This window comes from Labrus mixtus, chromosome 12, assembly GCF_963584025.1.
Source record: "Labrus mixtus chromosome 12, fLabMix1.1, whole genome shotgun sequence".
NCBI classification, from domain to species: Eukaryota; Metazoa; Chordata; class Actinopteri; order Labriformes; family Labridae; genus Labrus; species Labrus mixtus.
The window spans coordinates 21,275,193-21,296,164 of record NC_083623.1 but is presented as its reverse complement, the minus strand read 5'-3'; the positions used below and the strand labels follow the sequence as shown (position 1 = coordinate 21,296,164).

At 39.9% G+C, this 20,972-nt stretch overlaps 1 protein-coding gene across 1 annotated transcript; it reads left to right on the top strand.

Moving 5' to 3' along the window:
- The first annotated feature begins 10,606 nt into the window (after window positions 1–10,606).
- On the top strand, window positions 10,607–18,357 carry brms1lb (BRMS1 like transcriptional repressor b). Its single transcript, XM_061052541.1, has 10 exons — window positions 10,607–10,891; window positions 11,117–11,207; window positions 12,188–12,315; window positions 12,480–12,559; window positions 13,266–13,362; window positions 13,730–13,819; window positions 13,968–14,032; window positions 14,118–14,157; window positions 14,332–14,461; window positions 16,437–18,357. The coding sequence occupies exons 1-10, from the start codon at window positions 10,756–10,758 to the stop codon at window positions 16,552–16,554; spliced, it is 975 nt and encodes a 324-aa protein (XP_060908524.1). The 5' UTR covers window positions 10,607–10,755; the 3' UTR covers window positions 16,555–18,357.
- Window positions 18,358–20,972: the final 2,615 nt, after the last annotated feature.

The following is a 20,972-nucleotide window of genomic DNA, read 5'->3' as shown; positions in this document are numbered from 1 at the left end:
TGTGCGCGCCCCATAGAGGCAATAGTCCTCAATGCGGGCAGCCTGAGCTCGAATATTATCTTTGGCTCCTTTCCCACTCATTCCCGATTCTCTCTCTCCCCAAATTTCTGACTCTATCCCTCTGACTCTGTCCTATTTTTACAATGAAGGCACAAAAAGCCCCAGAATAAACCTTAAAAAAAGGAATGAGATTACTTACTAGCTAACATTAGGGGTGTAGGCAGGCATGTAGCTTGAAGAGAGATAGTTTAATCTTCCTGCTTCCAGTAAACTTAGCTAAGCTAATTACATCCTGGGTCTCCATAATAAGCTTTTAGACAAGCCTGTATAGGCCTATACTTGTATCTGTGAGTGTCAATCAAAATAGCAGTTTTAGGGAAAAGTGCTTGGCTTTATGTATATCTTTATTTGCAGAAGGCTATAGCTAGCTGTTTTTGCCTGCTTCCAGTCTCTAAGCTAACAGCCTTCTAGCTCTGGCTACATAGTTAGCTTACAGAGATGTGCACAGCTAGGCTACTTTAATCATTGTCTTAAAAGTAATTTAATATTCACTTGATTTTTTCCATATCAAATATAAACAGCCTTGAAGGTAATTTATAAAAAGGAATAGTGCTAAAGCTAATGTTTTACAGTGTATTAATAAACAGAGCTTTACTGGGAAATGATGTCACATTTATGTCAGTAGCTTAGTCACTGATATGCTCCTAGCTGGCTTTAGGCATACCATGTCATTCATGAAAACTTTCCTTCTTTTCAGAAGGAAACCATCAATGTTACAGTCATTCTCGTCACAGTCATCCTGAACCAGGCCATTCTTGTGTGGGCTTGATGACAAAGCATTTCTACACCCAAAGGTTTAAACAAACTGCGCCCACTTTATGTTTTAACAATGGGTGGTTGGTTTAAAAAAGGAGTAGGCTTAGGTGGTGGACATGATACTTAGTGTTTAATGAAGGAGTCGGTCAAGTTATTTTCGTATTAGTAGCTTGTGACTCATTTTATTACATAATTTACATACCCGTCGTATTACATTTTTTTGTGATTTTTACAGAAACACCAATGGTAAAACAAGAATGAAGATAATCGTGTGTTTGACCATTTTTCTCATGACATAATCCAATTATGTAATATTACGAGTAACGAGAGAAAAGTACATGGAAAGTCATTTATTGTGTGTGTTTCCAATAACTAATGAATGAACTGTTCAACAATGAACTGTTCAACTAGAACACCGTTTTTCTCCTTCAGAGCCATCATGAGACTTAAGGAATGAAAAGATGTTCTCAAAAATTGTGATTTTTTTTTTGCTTCTGAAAGTGACTGAAGACATCTGAGACACAAAAGGAAACTTTCAAACAGAGGTGAAAATCTGAGATCCTCCTGTTGGTTGCCTCAGTTTCGCGCTGAATGTGCAAATGCGTATCATGTCTGGGAAGCGTGGGAGTTTTATTGGCAAGGGGTAATACCTTTCTTTTTCTCTGCAGGCATTCCCACGGTGTTATACAAAAAAAGAAAAACACATGCACATACATTACCACACAGGGATTAATTGTATGTGACATGATCTGCTGTCCTACTGCCCTACTGCCACAAGGCATCTCACAGAAATACAATAATATCACTAACAGGTTCAGAGGTGATGGTCTCTTGTGTCATGATTTGGTATTATTTAGTTTTGTATTTTCAGTGTTTAGTATTTCTTTATGTTCTAGTGTGTTTTGTTCATTCTTGAGTTCTGTGTGTCTTCAGTGTTTCATGTATTTATTTTGTAGTTGTCCTCAGTGTTTCTTGTGTCTATTCCTTCCTCTGTGTGTTTCCCTCCATTGTGATTGCCCTCATTGTCTTCACCTGTGTTATTAGTCTCACCTGTGTTTGATTACCCCATGTCTATTTAGTCTCTGTGTTTCTTCCCTTCTGCGTCAGTTCATTGTTGTTTGTATGTCGTTCGTTGATATGTCAGTTTTTGCTCGTGCTCCTCTGTGGCTCCCTGTTTTTGATCCCTGAGTTTTTTGTTGAGCTTTTGTTTAATTAAATATTTCTGGTTATTCTCCATTTGGGTCCACCTCCCTTGTTTTCCAACAGTTCGTGACACTCTTGTAGCTTACAGCAGCATAAAAACACTTTAAAGGGTTGAACGTTGTTAACTTTCTTTTTAGCTTTGCTTAGCATAATTACACTAAAAAGACTCAATGTTGAGAGAGAAGAAATAATTTGTTGTTTGATTGTAATCCACATTCAGTGGCCAGGTCATCAGTTGAGCCTCTGCCTTGGAAAGGAACAGTTTGGGCTCATCACATAATGTAAATAACTTTATGTTTTACACTTACATCTCCAACAAGCTCAACACAACATTTTAAGTATAGCAAGCTTTAAAGGTGCTATACTATAAAAAAAATATTTGACCCTGTTCTTTAACACTGTTTTTTTTTTTTTTTTTTTAAGGCCAGGTAAGCGTTTTGGAGTCTTCAGCAAAGCTAGCTGCTTCATTTTCAACCCGTGTTAAATGTTCCACAGTACCAGAGCACATGACGTGGTAAAACATATGGGCATGTAAGGCCTGCAGCCAATAGAAATCAACTATTAACCAGCCCCTTGACCTCGTTTTCCATGCGTCAAAGAGTCTACGGCGACAAAGTAAGGAAATGGTCCTCTCCATTGTTTGGTTTGTTAACCTGTGTTGATGTTGAAACATGGCGGTGCAGCATGCAGACTACTTGCTTTCTCTGCAGGTATAAAATGTTCAGTGAATAATAATAACACAAGGATTATTATTTTCAGGCAATGATTCACTAAAGAAAACATACTTTTGAATATTTTATTACATTTCTGCCACTCTTAAAGGCAGGTTTTTTCACTGTATTTACAGCTAAATATTATTTTATGGTTCTGATCATATACTAATGATTCAGTTGTGAATTAAGATCTCAATGTGAACACGTTGTAGTGCTCTGCTCCAATGAAAACATTCAAAATAACCACATTAATCAAATTGAACTAAAGATAACAATGACGTGTGCCACAAGGGTGGGAGGATCCTAGTCTGTGTAAAAACCAATGCAAATGAAGAATTATACAGGTTTAAACATGAGCATTTCACTGTCAATATAGTTTAAATAATAACTACAGAGGAATGGTTGTTCTTGGGGATTTACAAAAAGCGTTGCTTGGCCTTAATTCAAATAATTGCTGCATATTGAACAGGCTTGAGATGTAAGAGTGATTTCTGCAGCATGAATAAAGGGAGCTGCAGTTCAAAGGAGATCAGATAAAAGCATCGGAGAACTATTTTGAACTTCTTTTATGATTGTTAATTTTCAATCGCAGGGAAGTTGTGTCTGTAATCTGACCATTGGTTTTGTTGTGAAAGGACGATAAGAGCTTAGATTCAAGAGTCTTTCAATTGAAGTCAGAAGGTGAAAGTGTTTCTGAAACTGAGCTTTTAATCATATCACGAGACATTAGTGCATGCAGCTTGTGTGAGAAAGTTTGGTTTGACGACAGATATTTACACTGATTCCATCATGTGAAAGCACATGCAAAGCAGTCACAGCCATGCAAATAAAAATGTTCAAAGAACATCTTCTTGGCTTCAGAGACACCATTTTCCAACAGCTTGAAGTCATAAGTCACAACTGGAAGAGAATTGCTATTTGACCTTAAACTGTGTTTCAATGTTTGGTTTACTTCTGCAGTTTTGAATTGATCCTGAATTCCAAAACTGTATTCATAGTTCATTGTGTCAGCATCTTCCACTCTGGTCTATGAGCCTCAGAGGAAAAAAATCTATTAAAAGAGTATAATGAAACTCACCAAGAAGACTACTCAGACTTTCTGATTTCATACCGCACTGCCCTAAATACAAAACGAGAGCAGCAAAGTTTCCTGACATACTTTCAGCAGTGTGTAAAAGGATCTGACTGGCACTGTGAGACACACCACAGAGACACTGAGACTATACACAATCAAACTGTAAACCAAATAAGAAAAATCTGCCACTGTTTAACGTTTGCATGTGCTTTAATTTGTATTTTGTAAGGTTTGAACCAGCTCTCTGTCTGCTGTTTTATCTTGTGTGTCACATAAAAACGTCAAGCTTTGTAGTAGGCTATTACTTAAAGGGATACTTCATCCATTTGCATTTAGCTTTGTATGATTAGAAACCTGGTAGTATTTTTTGAATTGTCGTGCATCCCGCCCTCATTTTCCCCTGAGATGGGAAATCTTTGTATTTCTAAGTCTGAAAAGGAGCTTGAAGTGACGCAAAATGGTGATTTTTGCTTCACTGGAAGCTGTTGCGGTTAGTGGTGTGAAACTACAATGCTAGTTCCTCGTATTTTCGACCACTGAAGCTACAGATCAATCACAGATTAGTGGGTGGGAACTGACTCCCAGAATCGAAACTTAACGTCCGCCATATTGCTTGGAAGTTATGCTAACAGGCTCTATGGAGAAAGCTGATAATAGAGAAAAAATATACATATAGCGGCAAGACGGCTGCTGCAACAGGCCAGGGCCACCGTTGTCCGCAGCAGCCGAGAAACAAAACCGGCCTGTCGGCAGCAACCGTCTCAGGGCTACATTGCTGGCCGTCTGCCTGTCCGCGGCTGTGAGGACGAGGAGCCGGGGCCGGCTCGAGTTGGGGAGGACTGGTAGTGTCTGTGCTCTCACTGTTTGCCTATATATGGACACAAACATAGAGTCTGTTTTCTGCCAGGAATTTCCAAGATGCTAATTCCTTCTAGAAGAAATCTCAGAATCAGTTGAGGAAATGGCCTTATGCATTGAAGTAAACATGTCTGTAAACCTGACCTTAGTGGGAGTGGCCTGCGGTGCTGTGCATTCTGGGATTTGGTGTCTCTCATCCACACGAGCCAAAAAGACACTTTCTGCCTTTACTCGGCCAAGAAGGCACCAACTTCAACATTTATTTCACATTTCTACTACATATATGACCCAATGTCAATACAGATTCATGTTTCAATGGGTGAAGTAATACTTTAATGACCCCTACTGGTATGAGTTAAAGTTTCATAATACTCAATACATAACCAGTCATCCACTCTTAAATCATGCCCTTTACATAAAATAGTTTCTGTTCTTTGAATTATGTTTTTCCTTGGAAGAAAATTATTTCTATGTATTGAGAATTGAACTAAAATGTTAGAAGAGGAATTATTGTTCCACCACTTTGTAACGGTATTTGTCGCCCTCTTGTGGTTAAAATCTGGACTATCTTAAAAAAAATACACACATAGGAGAGCCCAATATCGATAAAGCCCTCTATTCATATAAATGCAATATTACTTTTCAATGTAGCACAGATTCTGGAGGATTCCTTGAGAAACTGTTATCGTCAATAAATACATGAGACACCAACCCTTACTGATATTATATTGATACTTTATTATATCTGGGGCGGCAGTAGCTCAGTCTGAAAGGATTTGGGCACTTCCTGAGTACTGCCAATGTGCCCTTGAGCAAGGCACTGAACCCTCAACAGCTCAGGAGGGCTTCCTAGTATCCCCACTCTGACATCTCTCCATTAATGCATGTACACTGTTTCTGTGCATGTGTATTTTGGACCTGTATGTGTGAGTAGCATGTCTCTCAATAACAGAGTGTAATCTAGAATTTCCCCTTGGGATTGATAAAGTATATGAAGAGATTGAATTAAATAACATTTTTTTATGGTAGTTATTAGTTTATATTAGTTTATTAGTTATATTACATTTATTGCATGACCTAATACAACCAGAGATATGTCATGTTATAATAATATATATCTGAGAGTATAAAAGGTGTATATATCTTCATAGTGCCTGTGTATTCCCTGCTTAACTACCACTTTGGTGATGCCTTTTGAGTGTTTATCTTAACATACAGTATGTACCGGTACAACAGTCTATAACAATGATGAACTGAAAAGCTAGGAAAGTTCACAAGCTTTATGAGTAAGTGAAGTCTTTAAATACATGTGCAAGTAAATCTACTGGAGGAGGCTTGTTCCAAATTTCCATTCATAAAAATGTTCGGCCTCCAAGTCCCGCCAGGCTTTTCCTTATATGATACCAGAGTATCATGTCTGCAGTAGAGGGGTTGCAGCTTTTATTGATATTTAAATGGACAAATAATTCAGCTGTTTTTCGGTTCTTAGCTTAACAACATTTGGCTGCACTGACTGTGGTGTATATGTACATCATTACAAAGTTAGAAGTCGACTTTAAAGGCAGGGTAACTCCACCTTTCATCATTTCTGATTCAAACGTGGAAAACTTAAAAATAACTTAACAGCCTACTCTGAAACGTTATCCTGCAAATAAGAAATAATATAAATTGCCTACATGTAAAAGCCTGCTGTATTTGTCTCTTTTGCATTTGGTTGCATACTTTGAGCCTGAACACAAATATTTATACATTAGACGACACAGCTCTCCTTCACCCACTCCTCAGTCTGTCCATCATGGCCACCAGATGATCGAGAAGAGACTGAAGCAGCAAGCAGTGGCACATTTAGCCCCAGGCTGGTTAACTCATTCCAGTCAGCTAGCACAGGCTTTATAAAACTTCTTCAACATATTTCTTCACTTTGAAAAACCAGAAACAGTGTACTCAAGTCTCCTGACCGACTGTGTAATAAAGTCTAGACTTGCAGGACTGACACATACTCGGTCGTGAATCATCAGGCAGCACATTTGATGCATCCTCTGTGGTATGCTGCCTTCCCACCTCATCAACTTCAATGGGATTTAATGTCCCCTGCAGATTTACAAGTATCAATACAATTCAATGTCTCATGTACTTACTAACAGACTCTCTGTCTCTGTCTAAATACAAAATGAGATTCAATATTGTTTAGAAGATTTCGTAGTGAATTGTCTTGATTTTGTTATGTTTTTAACATACTGTATGTGCTGCTTCGATCTATTATTCAAGGTTTTTATGTAACTTTAATGAGGTAAAAGATATTTATGAGAAACCAAACCCAACCAAACCCAACCAATCCAAACCAATCAATCAATTTTTATTTGTATAGCGTCAACTCATAACAAGTGTTATCTCGAGACACTTTACAAAAAGCAGGTAAAATACCTTACTCTTTGTCTTTTAACATTACAAAAGAGCAGGTAAAAAGACCATATTCATTGTTATGTTACAAAAAGCAGGTAAAAGACCTTACTTATTGCTATATTACAAAGACCCGGCCTATCCATCACGAGCACTTTAGCAAAGCAGCAAAAGTTACAGTGGTAAGAAAAAACTGCCTTATCAAAAGGCAGAAATCTTCGGCTCAAGAGCTCCCAGGAAAGTAGGTGGTTAGTGACTGAGATTTACAGATAGATACATGCCGTAATATGATGTACTGTATATGCACAGAGAGAGAGAGAGAGAGAGAGAGAGAGAGAGAGAGAGAGAGAGAGAGAGGAGCTCAAGGTGCCAGTTCCCCCGGTAGTCTAAGCCTATAGCAGCATAACTGGTGGTCTACACCAGCACCAGCCCTAACTCTAGTTTTAAGTTTATTCTTAAAAATACAGACTGTGTCTGCCTCCCGGACCCCGGCTGGAAGACGATTCCAGAGGAGAGGAGCCCGATAACTGAAGGCTTTACCTATAGTACACTTAGAGACTGTAGGTACCACTAGTAGGCCTGCATTCTGGGACCGTAATGTTCTCAAGGGGCAGTACGGCACTAGTAGCTCTGTAAGATAAGATGGTGCCTGGCCATTTAGAGCTTTGTAAGTGAGAAGAAGGATCTTGAATTCTATTCTAGACTGTATAGGGAGCCAGTGCAGATAAGCCAACACAGGAGTAATGTGGTCCCTTTTCCTAGTTCTAGTCAGTACACGAGCTGCAGCGTTCTGGACTAGTTGAAGAGTCTTTAGAGACTTACCAGAGCACCCTGACAAAAGAGAATTACAATAATCCAATCTGGAGGTAACAAATGCATGAACTAGTTTTTCTGCATCATTTTGTGACAGGATATTCCTGATCCTGGATATATTAGGAAGGTGATAATAGGCTGTTCTTGAAATTTGCCTGATGTGAGAGCTAAAGGACATATCTTGATCAAATAGAACTCCTAGATTCCTAACAGTGGTGCTAGATGCCAGGCTGATGTCATTAAGGACAGTCAAATCACTAGAAAAAGTCTCCCTGAGGTTTTTAGGGCCTAGCACAATAACTTCAGTCTTGTCTGAGTTAAGTAGCAAAAAATTTCTGGTCATCCAGGTCCTAACGTCCTTAAGGCACGTTTCTAGCTTACATAACTGACTGGTGCCATCGGGCTTCATTGATACATAAAGCTGAGTATCATCTGCATAACAATGAAACTGTATGGAGTGTTTCCTCATAATATTTCCCAGAGGAAGCATATATAATGTAAAGATAATTGGTCCAAGCACTGAACCTTGTGGCACTCCATGGCTAACTTTGGTGTGCATAGAGGACTTATCATTAACATGTACAAACTGAGATCAGTCTGATAAGTAGGATTCAAACCAACTTAAAGCAGTCCCTGTAATTCCAAGTAAATGTTCTAGTCTGTATAGTAGGATCTGATGGTCAGTGGTGTCAAAAGCAGCACTAAGATCTAACAAGACGAGCACAGAGAGAAGTCCCCTGTCTGAAGCTAGAAGTAGATTGTTTGTAACTTTAACTAATGCAGTCTCAGTGCTATGGTGGACTCTAAATCCTGACTGGAACTCCTCAAATAAACTGTTGTCATGGAGAAAGTCACACAGCTTATTAGCTATCACTTTCTCCAGGATCTTTGAGATAAAAGGAAGGTTGGATATAGGCCTATAGTTAGCTAGAGTTCCTGAATTTAGAGTAGGTTTTTTGAGTAGAGGTTTAATTACCGCTACTTTAAATGACTGTGGTACATAGCCTGTCAGTAAAGACATATTGATCATATCTAATATAGAGTTGCTAACTAAGGGAAAGACTTCCTTAAACAGCTTGGTTGGGATTCGGTGTAAAAGACAGGTTGACGGTTTCGACGCAGAAATAATTGAATTTAGCTCTGAAAGGTTGATTGGAGAAAAACTGTCTAGACTAATATCTGGTCCTGGAACTGTCTCTGCCGTATCAGACGTATCTACACCAGGTAAGGGCAGGAGGTTACCAATTTTGTCTCTGATGTCTAGAATTTTGTTGTTGAAAAAGCTAAGGAAATCATTACTGCTGAGGGCTAAAGGAATACAAGGCTCAATGGAGCTATGACTCTCCTGCCAGAATAAACAAGATTCTACCGTTTTGGTCGAGCGCCATATTCTTTCAAAATTTCACGACGATTGTTTTAGAGTACAGGTTTCTGAGTTGAACCAATCCAAACCAAACCAAACCAAACTCAACCAAATCAAATCAAACTAAACTAAACAAATTTAAACTAAACTAAACTAAACTAAACCAAACCCAACCAAACCCCAAACTAAACTTTTGGGCTATACTGTCCCACAATTTTCAATGCAGGGGAAGTTCTCAATGATTTGCATATTCAAGCTAACCATTTTCCACAACTTCCACAACTGTAACTTAAGAATTAGCTAGAGAGTGTCAATTCAAGTAGCCTACAAAAGGTAAAAGGGGATCGACTGTGATTGGGAACCAAAGGCAAATGGTCTAGACACAACCAAGCAAAGAAAAGTGTTTCTTATAAGAAAATCATTACTGATGTAAAGCATGTGTAAATAATGTAACTAGCCTATTATTATAGAGGTAAGTTACAGTTTATAAATCATTTATTGTAGAGAAAGGAGTAGGCCATACCCATAACTACGGAGCCCCTGTAGTCCAAAAAGTAAATAATAATTGTGGTGGAATTTCTGTAGTTATTTAGATTATAATGTACAGATGTCACTAGGTTTATTCACTGTTCTCTGATGTCAGTCAGACCTGACAGAGTTCAGTTGTTATTAGAACACCAAGTACAGCTTAGAGAGTGTCAACTGTTCTTCCTGATATCTGTAAGGATGTTTGGTAGACTTGTTGTCTGCTCCAGTGTTATAGACGTCACAGTTTAGTCTAGGTGGGTCAATGTGACACGACCCTTATAATGATAATGTCTTTTAGGATATATGCGATGCCTTTTGAAAAGTTCTGCAGATGTGATGGAGCAAGACACGAGTACAGAAGTGAGATGTTGAATCATGTCTCCTCGAGTATTCATCTGATGTATAAACTTTCATCAACGTAAGCCATCTGAGTCAACTGAGTCTTATTGTATGGAGTCAAGTCTTAGTAATTTCTTCAACAATAATTAAAGAAAGAAACAAATATAGTGTGCACAAGTTCGATGATTTCTTCTGCGCACAAGATTTTTTTTTTTTTTTTTAACTTTTTTGTGACTTCAGGGGCTCTGTACATAATACTTTACTGGATTCTTTTTTTTTTTTTTTTTTTATCAAATTTTAAAGGCGCCTGAGGATATCACGACCTCTCTCTCTTACATGGCATACTGGGAAAAATCTCATTACCGTTGTACCTGCCCGTAGGCCAATGTTTGAGCTGTATTAAAAAAGTGAAATGAACTACAACTCCCTTAAACCTCGTGTTGGTCACCGCATCATTTCATTTGATTGGACAGACTCAGTAAAGCTCTCTGTGATTGGCTGATGGTGGCCATGTCTGCATTGCCAGCTGTCTAGATGCAAAGCAGCTAACCGGTTAGCTGCCTGAGCTACATTTGCCTCTACATTTCGGGGTATAATCAACGAAACACCCCTCCACCCCGTTAACAACGGCGTATCGGGAGGTCGCAATGCCGGTTCACTCCCGGGAGAAGAAAGAAAGCAACCACGAAGAAATGGAGGTGGATTATCCCGAGCAGGACGGCAGCAGCACAGACGAGGAGGACACCGTCAGCTCGTCCGTGTCTGAAGATGGGGACAGCTCCGGTAGGAAAAAAAATGGGCCTCAAATATCAACCAGCAACTAAATTAATTGAATATGTCGTGCTGTCTGACCTAGTCTCATCATAGTTTGTGGGTGCTGTTGTAAAATAGGTGACATTTTGAGAAGGAAAGTTAGATCCAGCGGGGTGGAGATACTCTGATGTTATGACGGGGGTAAGCAGTGGATACAGATGTGATGTCGAAGCTGTCATGTGTTCATGTGAACAGAGATGGATGATGAGGACTGTGAGAAGAGGAGGATGGAGTGTCTGGATGAGATGACCACCCTGGAGAAGCAGTTCACTGACTTGAAGGAGCAGTAAGTTCCTTCCCCCATGTTGAACACAACAAAGTAATGGCTTCACCTGCTGCTGTTTACTTCATCTCACTGCTTGTTATTGTGTTGCTCCAGGAGACAACGCATTGCACTACACTTTCATTCAGAGGAGCAGAGGTTCACCTGTCGGGGTCTTTTATGTGCAGGGATTTCATACCATTTTAATTAGACATTTTAGTCTGTTAGAATCAAACAAATCTGTCATTTATAAACCCCTTACTATTTCAATCAGAGGGAAGAAGACCACAGATTTGGTAAACAATAAGTGCAGGAATTAAACTTGTTTTTTCTTCTTAATGGATTATGCATCAATATTCTTATCAAAATGGTCTAAAATCTGGCTCCTCATTTCAGTTTGTGAGGACCATCATAATCAAACTTAAGTATCCAAAAAGTCTCTCATTGGAGTAATTTTTTTGAGACTGTCACCACCTCGTATATTATTATGAAAATGTTCCCTCTCTGCTGCCTGTACTGCAAAGTAGGGTAAGCAATAGGTAAACATACGCTGACACGCTATACGTGAAGTGTTCCCATATATGCTGGATAACAACCTCCACTGTACTACTCAGACTCTAGCCTCTTTACCACACAAAGTAACAATACAAAGTGATAAATGTCCTTCAGCCACCAGCACATTGCTTCTAAATATTGGATTTGGTGGTGGGATACATTTTTTGAGTGGGGTTGGTTTGTAAAAAGACACCTGCTACCCTCACAGGTGTGTCAATAGACAGCCTCTTCCTGTGACATCACAGCATCTAGTTTTCAATAGTGACAATGTTCCTATTCTGCAGACAAGAGACCTTTGGAAAATCTGAAAGTGTACTTGTTAGTGTATCCTAACGATAAAAGATTTCTAAAGATGCTTGATTTTGTATTTACGTTTCATTTAGTAGAAATGTTTTGAATTTTCTCAAAAGATATTGTCAAAAGTCAATGTAACTGTTTTTCTGCTACAGGTTGTATAAAGAGCGTCTGAGCCAGGTGGACATCAAGCTGCAGGAGGTGATGGCCGGCTGTGCCCAAGAGTACCTGGAGCCTTTAGCCAACCTGCAGGAGAACATGCAGATCAGGACCAAAGTTGCTGGTTGGTCAATTACTACAAGCTTTGCTATAAGATACCTAAATCTTAATCTGTAACTAAAGTAAATGCACTTCTTTGGAATTTGAAGGCTTACAGTTCAATATTCACAATCTCATCTCCTCTGATGGCTGCAGCAGACTGATTTCATGTTGAAATGTTTGTGACAGGAATCTACAAGGAGCTGTGTTTGGAGTCGGTGAAGAACAAGTATGAGTGTGAGATCCAGGCTGCCTGTCAACACTGGGAGGTGAGGGGTTAACATCTCAGTTGGTTTACTGTGTGGGTGACGTTAGCATTTTACACATCATAATACATGTTTGATATTGAATGTTGGGAAGTACTCTGATTCAGGATGTTTTGGTTTGTGCCCTGGTATCCACTAGTGTTGTAGTACTCCAGATTATTCTTGGTCTCACTTTTAGAAGGTCTCAGTCCTGTCTCAGAATCAAACGCATTTTGACCCGGTCTTGTATTTGTATTTTAAATCAAGATTGGTCAAGACCACCACTGATTGGCTATTTTTTCCACACCATTACTGTGGTAAGAAGGAAGACTCCCCTTTCTAAAACAACGAATAACTTCAATTAATTTGTAGTCAGGATTTTTTGGTTACAGCTACAACCTTTCCTGTGTCATGATCTAAGTGAGTGACATGCCTGCTGCACACAAAATGATGATTTTTTTCATTGATATTAATGGTCTTGTCTCGGTCTCGTCCTGCCTCGGTCTTGGTCTTGACTCTGTCTCCATCCCTAAATGCCTCGGCCTTGTCTTGGTCTCGCATCAATCTGGTCTCTGGTATGTCTTGGTCTCGGTTACTGTGGTCTTCATTACAACACTAGAATCCATGACCTACATAGACTGAACTGAAACCCCGCTACAACTTCTGGGAAGTTTTTCTTACCTGTGTGTTTTCTTACCTGTGTCTCTCCCCCCCCCCCCCCGTGTCCCAGAGTGAGAAGTTGCTGCTGTTTGACACCGTGCAGAGTGAACTGGAGGAGAAAATAAGAAGACTGGAGGAAGACAGACACAGTATTGACATCACCTCAGGTAGCTACTTGTGCTGCAGCCAACAGTTATATAATATGATATTGTTTTCATCCATTTATCCATCATAGCACTTGTCCATCACCCCCCAGATACCACAGTATTCAGTTTATATTGATGGGAAACAGAAAATCTCTCAGAACTGTCAATTGGTTAAAGCTTTGTGTTTCATTAAAGGCACACTCACACTAGCAAAGTCGTCCCATACTGTGCTTAAGCACCATCTTTTTTTAATCAAGAATATATATTGACTTACATATTACAGAGTTGGCACTTGCAATTGTTAAAAAAAAAAAAAAGGATGCGAATTTGAGCCAAAAATCCCACAGAAATGACTTTCATGTTCAAATCGCTCCTCTTTGTTTTCCAGAGTTGTGGAATGACGGGTTGCACTCGCGGAAAAACAAAAAGAAAGACCCGTTCTGCCCCGTCAAGAAGAAGAAGCCGGTTGTCGTCTCTGATATCCTTTTCCTTTTATCCTGTCCTTGTTTTTATTCATCATTCATCCACACACCACATCTTTTCTTTTCTTTCGCTCTTCAGTGACAAATGAAGACAGATGTTTCCTGACACCTCCCTTTATACTTTTCCTTAACCCGCTTCATCACGGCCTTATATCGTTTACATGCTGCAAGATCTTGATATTCTTGAAGACTGGACTGCAATAAGAAAGGTATTTTGTAAACTCTGAGAGGAGTCACTTGAGGAATGTAACTGTGATTTGACCTTCTGAAGTTGAGTCTCTTTCCCCCTCACAGGCGATGGCGTCTCTTGGGCCACACAGGGTGAAGGTGGATGGTAAGCACCCTGTCCTCTGTTAAAAGTCAATATCTGGCTAAGTGGAGCCATCGACCCACAGCTGCACAGGAGGGCTCCATTCAATCCCTTCTGCTCATATTTGGAAAAGGAGACAGTTGCGTTAAACGTACACAGTCCCTGCCTCACTTGTCTCCCCTCTAATGTCTCCCCCAGCTCCCGCAGTCAAACCTGACAGACATCACCATGTGGCTCGCTCTGAGGACGGTCGACTTTTCTATGACAACCAGTGGTACTGCAGAGGACAGGCCATCTGCATCAACAGGAAAGACGAGTACCCAACTAGGTCTGTAGTGTGTGTGTGTGTGTGTGTGTGTGTGTGTGTGTGTGTGTGTGTGTGTGTGTGTGTGTGTGTGTGTGTGTGTGTGTGTGTGTGTGTGTGTGTGTGTGTGTGTGTGTGTGTGTGTGTGTGTGTGTGTGTGTGTGTGTGTGTGTGTGTGTGTGTGTGTGTGTGTGTGTGTGTGTGTGTGTGTGTGTGTGTGTGTGTGTGTGTGTGTGTGTGTGTGTGTGTGTGTGTGTGTGTGTGTGTGTGTGACAGAGGAGGGTTTATTGTCTTTGTAATAATGAGAGGAAGTGATGGTGAAAACCCTAAATCAGGTGAGCACATGTGTTCTGACAACATTTTGAGTTCCTGTTATGTTATATATTTTTTTTTAAACACTGAGAAGAACTTCTGGTGACTTGTGGTTATGAAACACCTTTTTAAACTTAAAGTTAGTTTAACATTTTATTTGTGACCAAGTAAGTCTGTATGTGTCACAAAGCCAAACCTGAAGACAAAGGGATCAGCTGCATTCAAGTCTTCAATTAAACACACAGTATTTCTCAGGGTGGTGGTTAAAGTGGTTCTCACTAAGAGGGACAACATGAAGTATGAATAAAATGCACAAAGGTTTTAAGAAAAATCTTACAGCTGTACAAAGTGTCTCAATCTTAAGAAAGAACTTTAGTTCTACTCATGAAGTTTCACTTGCCTTGACCCTCAACAGTTTCAGTTTGAGGGACAACAGATCTCTCTTGTTCCATTATTAAATATGTGTGTGTTGATTAAGGCTGGCCCATGGGGGAGCAAAAATCAAACCTCGATATGTTTAAGCTGAATGTTGATACACAATAAATATACAAAATATATTTTTCCTGTAAAGAAACAACAAAGACAAAGTCAGTTCTAAGTCAAATCCACGTGAGCCAAATGTCACACAAGCTTTGATTTACAGCCAGCTGCAAAAGGTCAACATGCACATGAAAAATGACATGAAACAGCAATAAATATCAAATATCTGTTTCCTGCATAAGAAAATACAAGAACTGTGTACTTTGTAATGCAGCTGGTATTTAAGTTTTCAGGGAGGGAGAGAGGCGGAGCAGAGTGAAGAGGAAGTGAGACGAGAAACGGGCGAACTGGTGGCTCTACAGAAGAAACATACACGTTTTTTTCCCGTGCAACATAAACTGTATCCATATAAATGATATTGTCTTACGCTCCTCCTCTCATTTCAAAATATATAAATATATCTTAAAGACTCGACATCCCCCCAACCCCAGAAGTGGATTTTTCTTTATTAACTATTACTAACCAAAAGTTGTCGTCTCTCACGTCTGACATCCACTCCCTCAGTTAGCTAAACATGGTGGCAGACATCAACACTTCTGAATTTCCCTGATTCCTAGGACCTTAAAAATACAGCATAGACATGGTGAAACTTGATCTTTTTTTGTCACCCCAACAATGTTTAACAACACTGCCAGAGCAGTCAACATGATGCTGGTAATGGCTTTTCACACACAAAATATGTATTTATCAAATCTCAATATTCAAGTAAATCTCATCAGAAAGGAACAAAATGCTGCACTTCAAATAGAACTAGAAAGTCCCTAAACCAAGGTTATAGTTGATCACACACCTGATCATATTCATAAGATATATATAAGTTCTTATATATATCAGACAGTTGTGAACATTAGATTTATTAGGATTAACAAGGCCCTCCTCTCCATGCCTTTAGGCTATTAAAGACAAACATTTGAATTTGATGTGGTTTGAGTTGTTCCAATGTGTATGTTTACCTTGTATGTTATGCTTCATGCTAACTTCACCCTGTTAACTTGTGACAGTAGAGGCTTACTGTCTTCACTGCACTCATGGTGGAGCAACCTCGGTCTTCAGCATTCAGGGACGTCTCATGCAAATGACTACTCTGTGTCTGTGAGCACCAGGAGTTGATTCTGTGGTAACGTTGTTGCACGTCTGTGTCATGCAGTGCCATCATCACCACCGTGAACAACGATGAGGTGTGGTTCAAACGGCTGGACGGCACCAAGTCAAAGCTGTACATCTCCCAGCTGCAGAAAGGCAAATACACAATCAAGCACTCGTAAAAAAACAACAACACAGTCTCACGCAGACACAAACAGAAAAACAACCCTCATCTCTGCTGTGTTTCAATTTGTCTACTGTCATTGTGATATCCTTCAACCTACTTGCCATATGTATAGCCACACACACACACACACAGAGAGGGGAATTGAGGAGTGTTTATAGTTACTAAAACAAGCTATCGACTGACCCTTGTAGTCTAAGGGAATGATCATCTGTAAATATGTATGTATGTTGATATTCTTGACAAGGTCACAAAGTGTCATTTTCTCTGGACCGGAGATCAATGCAAAGTGCTGCTAAAGAAATCAAGGGGGCGAAGAAATGGAGCCGTATCGAACTTTGAACAGTGGAGATGAGTTGCGTGCCTTTTTGAGATAAGATGAAGCCTCTGCTGATGGAGAAGAGAGAGAGAGAGAAAAAAAAAAACAAGAATAATAACGGTAAACTATTATTATCAATTCAGTGAAGCCTTACTCTGTACTGTGTTAGCTCTAAGAGGACTGAAGCGGGTCATTGAACAAGTGAGCGAGAGACCCTGATCCAGGTGAGGATGCTGTCAGCTGTGTGTTTGATTTTGCTCTCCAGCCGCATCAGTGAGATTTGAATTTCATGCTCCATAGAGCCTATTTAATCCATATCAGGATCCCCAGCGACCCCAGTTAGAGGAAAAAAACGTTTGATTTAGTTGAAACAAATTGCACAAGTGTCGATACAGGGATGCTGAATGATTAATCAATTTAGCAAACGTGGTTATATTGTGAACATAGAAAGATAGAAATCGTCTTCCCTTTTCTTGAAGCCCAACTCGAGGAGCCACTTGACTAAATGAGCTCTTTATTTTTAAATGTAATTTTCACAGCTTTATGTTTGAAGTTCAAACTAAGGCCAGCTTTGGGCACTACGCATTAGAAACTTGGAGGCTGTGTTTAAAGAATACAGTGAAAGGAGGTGCCCTGTATATAGAATTTGTGTTTCGTCACTGTGATTCTTTCTCTTTCTCCGATCATGTTGCCATGTTTCTGCGAGTGCCTGAATGTAAAAATGTACGGGCGGATCCAGACATAACTTACTCTACTCCACAGTTGTGTTGGCTGCATCATTGCCTGTGGTGAGGGTCCTATAACAGCCTAAGAGTTGTTATTCATGGTGCCATTTTAAATTTTTTTCTGTCTAAATTAAGCCTATTTTGAGTGTTGACGTCCAGTGTTAATGTTACCAAGTATCTTTTGTCACTTTTCCTTTTTGTTTGTTTATGTGCTCCCCCCTCATAGCTGTCTCTTCTGTTCCCTATTCTCCCTTTGCTGTCTCTTAAGTGTTCCTCAACAATGACATACAAACAGTAAATTTAAGGATTTCTTTGTTGTGTGTACAATCCATCCAATCGAACTCTCCGTCTCTCTATTTTGTACTCGTTTCAATGCAGAGATTTTGTTTTGTGTTGTATTTACGGTGCTGAATATTTTTTTTATCATTGCATACATACTTGAGATATTACCTGCCAATAGTATTGTAAAATAAGAAAAAGAGGGCGGGGGGTGCAACACAAAAATCATAAACATCAAGTGTGTGTGAAGCCTGATGTGGCGTTCACTGAGTATAACGTCGTAGTTTGTTGCAAGTTTAGTTTTTTTTTTGTTTCTGCTACATTTCTACCTTTTTATGCACTATGGTACCTTTTTCCATATTACAGGTGAAAGGAAAATCATGTGACATTGTGCCAATGCATGCAGAGCTGATGAAATATATTGTTTGTATCATTTGAAGGGATTCAAACCTGCACATAAACAATTCTTTATCCTTTATATGCAAAAGAGAGTCCTTACTTGATTGAAATGGTGATACCACTGTATTTAAAAAAGGCTTTCTGTCTGCATTTCTTGCAGCAAAAAAAAAAAAAAAAAAAAAAAGACTGTCAGTGCATTGATATGATTACAGTATCAATCTGCACAGCCCTGCTTAAGTCAAGCTAATTTTCTTTTCTTGGACCTTACAGCATTGGATGAAAAATATCAGGGCTTTGCACAGAACTTAAATTTACTTTCATTTTGGCAAAGCATGCACAAAAAGTCCAGATACAATCTTATATAATACTCCAGTGTACAATAGGAGAAAGACCCTGACAGTGCTTAACCCAAAGTCACCCCCGAGGTTCGCTGAACCCTGGCAGGATGTCTCCATGACAAAAAAGAAGTGGCTTATTTTGGGGAAAACATGCTGAGCTAGTCCTATTTGATAATGGCCCTTTGGTCTGCTGTGCTGTTCAACCTTTCATGCACTTATTTCTGCCAAAGGGACACTCACTAGATTAACACCACATACTGGTATTGATTTAAGATCTATGCTGATGTACCATTTTCTTGCCCCCCTCTCGGCCCAAACTACCTCTGATCGGGCCTGTGCACACGCCTCATGCAGAACTGCTGCAACCTTTGATTGAGCTATTGGAAATATTGATTGGATGCGGCAATGTAGCCAGGAATGTAAAGGAATCAATTGAAAGGCTAATTGGTTGAATTCCATCTTCAGATAGAGCTTTTTACCCAAAATGAATATTTAAAGGAATAGTATTTTCCTTCTATTTAGCACTATATCAAATAGGAAGAGTATGAAAGACAACAAATTTCTAAATGTCAAATTTCAATCAACCAGATAGAAGCTTCCCTGTTGCACTACCACTGTCTAGGCCACAAGGTGTCAGTGGTGCTCCACTGAGGAGAGGAAGCAGCCTCTGCACTGGATGGGAGGTGGGAGGTGGTCTGTGAATCTGGGGCACCCTGCTGCTGAAGCCCTCCAGCTGATGAGAGAGAGAGAGGAGGGATGAAGGCACAGTTTGATCACAGCTCGCTGGCCACGTCTGCTACTGCAACAGAGAGAGGGAAAGAGGAAAATCCCCATCACCGCGTCAAAGGCAGCAGCAAGCAAGCAAAAGAGCTGCCTGTCACTCTACCCTCCATGCAGCATCCCTTCAGAGTCTTGAATCCGTGTATTAAAATCTAATCACAGATGGTTCAAAAATGGTATGCCCTTTCCGACATGAACGTTCTCTGGCATATCAGCAAAGCAAAGGGATTCCTTGTTTGTTTTTCTGTCTGCTTATGATGAACAATCTGGATCTGTGTCCAAAGGATGTGGCCATCTTCAGCTCCATGTATACTTAATGAGTAACCAGAACTGGAGGGTGATTGGGACGTGTTTACTGCAACACTGGGGCTAATTAGACCGTGAAAGTGTCACACTGTACTAAATTACTTATATCCCTGCCCATCCATGTGATGCATGTATGTACAATTTGCATAGCTATGCATTTTCAAGAGTAAAACCGTGTATGCGTTGCCCCTTTGTGCATACATGCATGTTGCTGTTGCCGAGCCGATGCGTGGGCGGGAACCTTTGATGTTGATTGTGTAAGAGTATGTTGGATGCATAGATCTGTAAGTTAACATCAAAGGGATGAACCAAGCAGCCTGTCATCAGCAGAGACCAAAACAAGCTGGATTCAGTTGGACTGTGCTGCAGCATGCGACCTGTGTTCTGATTGAGCCTGGTATCACCTCTGTCGCTGTGTCATTGCCAGTGGCCTATAATTCACCTAGAGCACTCAGGGTATAGCAGTTACAGTTACTGCATCAAATTGCTGATTCTTTTATGGTTGTCTCCCTTTATAAAAAAAACTTTGGGAGGAAAGACATAATTCAGATCAGTCCTTTAGTGTAAGTAACAATTTATATTGTTGAGAACCTAGGTGCCAAATATAAGACCATTATTACCATTCGGCCTGTCTGACTGAAAAGCTTTTTACAAGTTTCACAAGGTAGTGTTGTAGTACATGAAATTGTTCTTGGTCCCAAGACTTTTTTGAAGGTTTCTTCTAGGAATATAAAGCATTTTTACTTGGTCTTGTCTCCGTCTCGGACTGGGAGGACTCCGGATTTTAAAACAAGACTGGTCAAGACCCCCACTGGTAAGCTATTTTCCCTCATCATTACCGTGATGAGATGGAAATGCCCCTTTCTAAACACAACTAATAACTTTAATTCATTCATAATTAGATTTTTATCCCACGATTACGGTTGAAACCTTCCCTGTATTACGGCCTAAGTGAGTAACATGCACACAAGATGTTGATTTTTCTGTGCTTTTTAAGGTCTTGGTCTTGTCTCGGTCTTGCCCTGCCTTGGTCTTGTTTGGCTCTTGCCCTAGGAGCACTCTGGTCTCGGGTGTGTCCTGGTCTCGATTTCTGTTGTCTTGACTACAACAAAGGGGAACCAAGTAAGGGGAAGAGAACCACACCTTATTTAAATGCTTTCACAATTTGTATTCTTGTAAATCTATTTCATTTGCATGTCACTTCAGCACAACAGTTTGTACTTTCCACACAATTGTTCCATTTGTCAATCAAAGATGATAAGTGGTGAGT